This window comes from Episyrphus balteatus, chromosome 3 (assembly GCF_945859705.1).
Source record: "Episyrphus balteatus chromosome 3, idEpiBalt1.1, whole genome shotgun sequence".
Taxonomy (NCBI): Eukaryota; Metazoa; Arthropoda; class Insecta; order Diptera; family Syrphidae; genus Episyrphus; species Episyrphus balteatus.
The window spans coordinates 111,434,699-111,442,270 of NC_079136.1; the positions used below are offsets into that span (position 1 = coordinate 111,434,699).

The 7,572-nt window shown below is 35.4% G+C and overlaps 1 protein-coding gene across 1 annotated transcript; it reads left to right on the forward strand.

Moving 5' to 3' along the window:
• The first annotated feature begins 139 nt into the window (after positions 1–139).
• On the forward strand, positions 140–2,448 carry LOC129915191 (uncharacterized). Its single transcript, XM_055994666.1, has 7 exons — positions 140–275; positions 335–819; positions 882–1,419; positions 1,481–1,692; positions 1,757–2,043; positions 2,104–2,243; positions 2,299–2,448. The coding sequence occupies exons 1-7, from the start codon at positions 140–142 to the stop codon at positions 2,397–2,399; spliced, it is 1,899 nt and encodes a 632-aa protein (XP_055850641.1). The 3' UTR covers positions 2,400–2,448.
• The last annotated feature ends 5,124 nt before the right edge of the window (positions 2,449–7,572 follow it).

The following is a 7,572-nucleotide window of genomic DNA, read 5'->3' on the forward strand; positions in this document are numbered from 1 at the left end:
AAATTACTCCAATTACCCATTGAATATTAAATATGTTGTCAATCAAAGAAGTTTAATTGAAAATAAACAACTACTCTTCCTTTTTATAAAAGGATGTGTCTTCCTTAACTGATTGTTAGTTTAATGTAAACTTTGTAAAATGAAGATTACCATAATTATAATTCTTCACACATTATTGGCTATTTCATTTGCCTTCAATGGAAATCTTATCTCCAACTTTACCATAAACTTAGTCAAAACCCATCAGGCTATAGTTTTCGGCTGCACCGAATCAGGTATTAAATATTTTAAAATATGTACATTTATGTTCCAAATATGTATTTCCTTTGAAAAGGATTGCTAAGTGCTGGAAGATCACTTATGAAATGGAATCAAGGAATGATGCTTCTCAATTTAAAGAAGAACTACTCCTTGAAAAACGCTCTACCAAGACAAAACTATGCCAAAACTTCTGTTATCCTTGATTGTTCCTGTTTGGAATGTCACGATGTTCTTCGTATTTCCTCCGAGGGCAATTATTTCAATAAAACATATCAATGGATGATTTGGGATCCACAAAATACTGGACTAGACGAACTTGTTGGAGATTTGAAAAATATTGGACCAAATGCCCAAATTACTTATGTCAATAAAACGGAGCTAGAAAATTTCGAATTTTTTGATATCCACTCAAAGGGAAGACATTTAAATGCCTTTTTGGAAGTTGTTCACTACGCAAATTGGAATGGAATGTTAAAAATCTATGTTGATGTTTTGAAACTCCAAGGAATTCGTTTTAGGGATCAATTTAACCAGTTAAAGCTGCGAGGAGCCACTGTGGTTTGTACCTGCTAATAAGAACTATTTTTAGAATAAAGTGTAGACAGGACGATTTTTTTTAGATTGATCAAGACAACATCACCAACGATAGCCAAATTGTATCAGTGCTATCAAGTTCTGGCAAGGAAGATGGTGTAGCTGCCTTTACCAAATACCATTATGTCCTATCGACAATCCTCCAAGAACGTTTCAATTTCACACTGAGCTATCGCAATTTACGTGGCTGGGCTGGACGTTTGCGTGGAGGAATATTTCGTTTGGGTTTCCTGGGGGTTGTTATGCGTAACGAAGTCGATGTAGGAGCATCAGGTGCTTTTAATCGAATCAATCGCTTGGCCGAATATGATACAATTCATCAGAGTTGGAAATTTGATTCGGCTTTTATGTATCGATTTACCTCCGATATAGATGCGGATGGGATGAGTGGTAACTTTTTAGCACCATTTGCAACGCAGGTTTGGTTAATGTCGGCAGCTACAATTTCTGTGGTCATGATTATGTGGTATATGGTGGCGTGGTTGTTGAGCAAGAAATTCAATCAAGAAGAAGGAGAAAGGGATGGTTTCCTGTTGAAGGCTTTTGCTGCCATTTGCCAGCAAGGTTTGGCAAAGAATATTGTAGCAGTTGGTTGTTTTTTCTTTGATTTTTTTGTTCGTTTTAGGCTTGGATCCTATTCCCAGAGGGGTGCCATCTCGAGCAATTGTCTTTACTTTGTTACTTTTTAGTTTGGTTATGTATAATTTTTATACTTCTTCGGTGGTTGGTGGGCTTTTGAATAGTTCGGAACAAGGGCCGAAAACTGTAGCAGAAATTGTTAATAGCCCTTTGAAGCTGTCCTTTGAAGATATTGGATACTACAAGGTCTTATTCAAGGTTATTTGCTTTAAAATATAAAATCATTGTAAAGAACTATGTTTACTTTGTAATTTTGTAACAGAACTCTACAAATCCACTTGTGATGCGGATGTATAAAACCAAAGTACTACCCGAACGCGGGTCAGACGAATTGGAAGTTTTTACTCACATCAAGGAAGCGATACCATTTTTGAAAAAGGGAGGTTATGCCTTTCATTGTGAGCGTGTGGATGCCTATCCGGAGATCGCTCGACATTTTGATGCGAATGAAATTTGCGATTTGAGAATCGTCTCGGGACTTATGGATAAGGGATTGATGAATTTTATTGTTGCGAAAAATAGCATGTACACAGAGCTATTTCGTGTCGTGTTTGTATTACATTATAAGAGATCTAAATTTTATAATATTTTGGATATTCTCATTTTTAGTATGTGTCGAGCTCGAGAAACTGGTATTATTATGCGAACTCTGACTATTCATCAGCCAAAAAGACCAGAATGCCAATCTTCGTATACAGTTTATCCAGTCGCAATGTCTGGCGTATTGAGTGCTTTTATGGTTTTGGCAGGTAGGTATACACAGCACAATTTAATTGCATAAAATTTAAGGCTTCCTTTTTGCAGTGGGCATGATTGGGGCTTTTACTGTTTTGTCGGCAGAAATTTTATCCGTAAAATTTACTAACAAAAGACAAAATTTAAATAAATCTCGTGTTAAGAAATAATTCAATTTTATAGCTAAACAAAGAATATTGTTTGATGTTGTTAGTCTTAGATTTACCCTTTTATTCGTTGAAAAATGCAATAAATATGAGTATTAGAGTTTGTTTTTTTTTTTCAATCATTTTTGATGTGATTTCGGAAGCATTTATAATTCTTGTCACTCATTCATTTAGTGGGGCTGAAAGTTCTGCAAGGGGCTAAAATATACCATGTTTAACTTTCAAATGTCTGCTTGTGTGAATTAAGGAAGCTGCTTGCTGTTTGTCAGTTGATGAATATTTTTCAAGAAAATGGTCATAGGAATAAAAGAACATGTAAAGCAACATCTATTCGTTACAATAGACCGAGTACCTGTACCTATTCTGATACCAGTTAATTTCAGATAGTCAAAGAATTATCAATCTAAAGATAAAAGTCAACTTGATGAAACCTTACCTCGGTAATATGTTTGAGAGCACACTTAGGTAAAGGTTTATCGTAACCGTTTATTCAAATTATTTCTACATGAACGAAGAAGAACATATCGAATTAAACAAGCGCCAGCGAAAATTTAATCTTCAAAATAAACAGCAACTAAAAACATTTTTTTTGAATTTTTGTAAAGGTGCGTCCCTGTTTCCTTTTGCACCCAGGTGACCTAAGGTCATTTTTGTCGAATATACTGTCAGCGGAACTACCACCCAACTCGAGTTTTCTTCTTTCTTATGACTACAGAAAGAAAAAAAAAAACACTCACTCCCGATCACGATTGACACAAAAAAGCCAAAAACAAAACCTAAAAAGATTCCCATACCTATCATGTGATTCCAATAAAGGACTACTCACATTGAAACTGGACCTATATCATATATTTAGTGGTCTCTCTATCTCTCTTTTCTGCATCTGAACACATGAATCCATTAACCTCAGAAAAAGATACACTCACACATTGAGTGGTGACAATGTTGATGGAAAAATTAATGTTCCACTCCACGCTCGGGGTATTTTGCCCCAAAAAAGAAGTAAAAATAAAACGACCGACGCACAAACATCCACCAATTGCTTACCGCCCCACGCTTAGTAAAACGACAAACAAAATACAAAAAAAAAAAAAAGAATGCTGGTTACCAAAAATCGAGTCTTCGAGACAAAAGGACACACAAAAATTGTTTTTAGTCACACGAATTGGCACACAGCAGCAGCAAGTGGAGTGGCTGGGCATGAGATAGGGACTCGGACTGTGAGCTTGATTCTCTCTTCTCTATAAGAAAAACCAAAATCAATGGACGCGCAATGGGCTTAGACGCCGAGGGAAGACGAAGAAGTGCAAAGAAATTCACTCGCTCACTAATGAGAGCAAATTATATTTCCTCCTCCTATGTGTGCATAAGGCGACATGATGATGATGATGATGGCGATGACGATGAAGCAGAAGACAACGACGATGGTCGTTGTTCCGTTTGGGCTCAATCCACACTACTTGTCGCCTCTCATCATACCCTTCTGACTCTTTGAGCCAGCCACCTTTAATTGAACCTTTAGCATGAGATCCGAAAAACTCGACCATTGTACGTGCTGTGACTGCTGTACCTTGTTGGGTTGTCCTTTAGTTGTATATATGAATGTATGTACAGTGCACACTGCTTCGTAAACATTGCACTAGTAAAGAGATTGAAGTCCCTCAAAACCCCGTAGTTCAGGTCCGCATTTTACGAAACGTTTATGTATATACATAACAAGACTCTTGGTTTGTTTGTCTATAGTCGCGACAAGGTTGCGTACTTTTTTCACAAGCTTAAATGCATGTAAGAAGTAAGAAGAAGATCTTTGTCGCTTTTTAAAATATTTTAATGAATTCAAACTACTTTGTGTTTCATAATGCCGATCTTGGATCACAATAAAAAAATCTTAAGTTACCAATCTGGTTGTTAAAATAGACTTTGCAAATAATTATATTGGGGTATTCCATAATAAATTTACGGTTTCCTTTTTAAATGATATATCAGGTAGGTACATACTCAGAGCTGTTTGAATAAGATTTCATATTCTACTTAAATATTAAAGTTTCGTTTCAGCAAATGGGTCTTAATTAAGATAGGCTTCTTTTTTTTTGTGGAGGGTGTCAAGACGAAGAGGCAGAAGAGGGCTCATACCACTTCCTTTGCGAATGCCCCAGTTTAGCAAAAAGCAGAAAAACAACCCTTGGAGATTACTTCTTCAATGAGTTAGATGACGCCTTGTCATTGCCACTAAAAAACCTAATGAAATTTATCCAAATTTCAGGACCTAAAATTCCAACACCTAATTCCCAATAAATCCTTCCCTTACCCATCCAGATTCCTTCCCACCCTAACCCTGGGGATCACAATGGATCCATCGAGATCCGAGTGGGATGATTCGACTTGTCGGATTATCACCCAGTTCAACCTAACCTAACTTAAGATAGACTTTCATCTCATCAGAATTTGGTAATTTATCAAACTTTATTTGTTGTTAACTTATCTCAAGCATAATTCATTGTATAATATATATCTATAGATAGTACTATCAATCGAAAAAAATACTTTTTCGATTGATATCACCCAGTTCAACCTAACCTAACTTAAGATAGACTTTCATCTCATCAGAATTTGGTAATTTATCAAACTTTATTTGTTGTTAACTTATCTCAAGCATAATTCATTGTATAATATATATCTATCGATAGTACTATCAATCGAAAAAAATACTTTTTCGACATCATTTGATAGATCTGCATTTTAATTTCCTGCATAAGGTATATAAAATAAACTAGCGATCCCACCGGTGTGGTCACGCCAAACAGAAAATTCTACTTCATGAGAGTACTATAGGAATATATATACAATGCATAATATCTCAAAATAATGGGTTTATATTGTACTTATGTATATCACACATTTTTTTATTTTTGTATACACTATCAGCAAGCACCATCTATGCGACCATTTGCCAACACAAAACTGTGTTATCCGGCTCATCACTTAGTACAGTGTTAGTAGTTAGTACAAAAAATAACTACAAAAAACGTACACTAAGAAAAAAAAAAACATTGAATTAAAAATTAAATAAAACTTACATTAAAGAAATACAAACAAAATATATAGTTTTAAATGACAAAAAAAAGTTTGCACATGCTTACTGATGGCTCGAAAATGAACACTGGGGTTGGTGCAGGTTTCTACTCAGAAAACCTCAACCTTGCCAGTTCTTTCAGGATCCCCGATTACAGCAGTGTCTTCCAAGCCGAGATATTGGCAGTGAAAAATAGTGCTAAACTAATATCCATGATGGCGATATCACCTGCTGACATCACCTTTTTCATTGATAGCCAAGCGGCAATAAAAGCGATTTCTGCCACCTTAATCAAGTCAAAGCTTGTTTCTTGCTGACGCGAAGAGCTTAGGGTTCTTGGTATGCAGCATAATGTAAGACTACGCTGGGTTCCCGGCCACAGTGATGTGTTCGGCAACGAAAAAGCGGATGAGCTTGCAAGGGAAGGCTCAGTTCTTGATCCCTCTCTCATAGACCATAACATCAGAATCCCACAATGTGAAATGAAACGAAATATCGTCAACAATATTTTACAAAAGACAAATGAAAGATGGAACCTCCTAGATACCTGCGGTCACACCAGGAAACTATTGCCGAATTTCGACGAGAAAAAATCAAATAAGATTTTACTACTTAGTAAATCTTCCTTAAGATCCCTTATAGGCGTCTTAACGGGACATAACCTACTAGGATACCACAAAAAGAAAATGGAGCTTAGTACGGATGATCTATGCAGTCTGCGGCAATGAGGAAGAACAAAAAAACACTGTTCACTTCCTCTGTCACTGTCCAGCACTCTGTCGCACTAGGAAAAAATTCTTAGGAAACTACTTCTTTAATGAATTAGAAGAACTATCAGAACTCTCAGGCAATAGCCTACTGAACTTTGTCAAGTCCTCCAAATGGCTCGGCCAACCATAGCATTCATAGGTTAACACTTTTTCATGAAGTTACAATACTTCAGGGTATCACAAGGGATCTACATTGATCTAAGTGTGACGGTGACAAAATCAACTGTCAGCCCATATAACCTAAACTAACCTTGCACATGCTTGTTAAAGGTTCATGCAAGGCGTAATTTGTTCGGTGTGGAGGAATATTCATTAAATCCAAGCATCGGAGGCTATAAGCACCCCCTCGATAGTTAAAACCAACAGAATTAAGTAAATTTGGTGCATCAATTACGCCTGTGATTAATTGGTGAATGAATTTTATGTCATTGTTAACCTTCCTTTCAGCCAAAGTTTGAATCTGATGGCAGTCCTTTTAAGGCTAAACGAATGAAATTACGTTGTACTGATTCCAGTCTTACATTATGGACCTCGTAAAAAGGAGTCCAGACTTGAGATGCGTACTCAAGGTGGGGGCGTACTAAACAATTGTAGAGGGAAAGAGTCGAATAAGGATCTTGAAATTCTTTTTACCAACGCTTTACAAAACCTAGCATAGAGATAGCCTTATTCACGATGTACATATATTATGATTTTTTCTATGATATATGAAGGGAACGGGTCGTTATTCTGTATTCCAAAATTCTGTATGACCAAAATTCTGTATCTGAAGAAAAAATTCTGTATGAACATAATTCTGTATTCCATTATTCTGTTTTTTTATTATTCTGTATTTCAAAATTCTGTAAATTCAAAATTCTGTTTTTCAAAATTCTGCAAATCAAATATTCTGCTTTTAAAAATTCTGTAATTCTAAATCTCTACATTAAAACATGTCCCTCAAGTAAGCAGAGCAAGTACCCCAAAATTATATCAAGTGCTCCCCTACTTTTGGAAAAACTTAATGTTCTGCTAACTCGATTTAAAGTTAGCAGAGCAATTACCAGAAAATGCCTTAAACTGTTCGGGTTTGGTATAATATTTAGGTGATAAACAAAAATTCAAAAAAAAAAAATTTTACAAAAATAATTTTTTTTCTGTGATTTTCGAAAAAAAAAATTTTTTTTAATTATCTTGAATAATTAAGTGCTTAACTACCCAAGTACCCAATTTTTGAAAAAAATTTCCAAGATTTTCCATTAAAAAAAAATATTTTCATTTTCCAGACAAATTCATGTTCTACTAAATTGAATTTGTTTTTTTTTTTTTCAAAAAATTCTACTTTTTCGAAAAA

Coding starts and splice junctions, on each gene's coding strand:
- LOC129915191 (XM_055994666.1), top strand. CDS start 140: ATGAAGATTACCATAATTATAATTCTTCACACATTATTGGCTATTTCA. Junction 276..334: donor TTTCGGCTGCACCGAATCAG/GTATTAAATATT, acceptor TCCTTTGAAAAG/GATTGCTAAGTGCTGGAAGA. Junction 2,244..2,298: donor TGCTTTTATGGTTTTGGCAG/GTAGGTATACAC, acceptor TCCTTTTTGCAG/TGGGCATGATTGGGGCTTTT.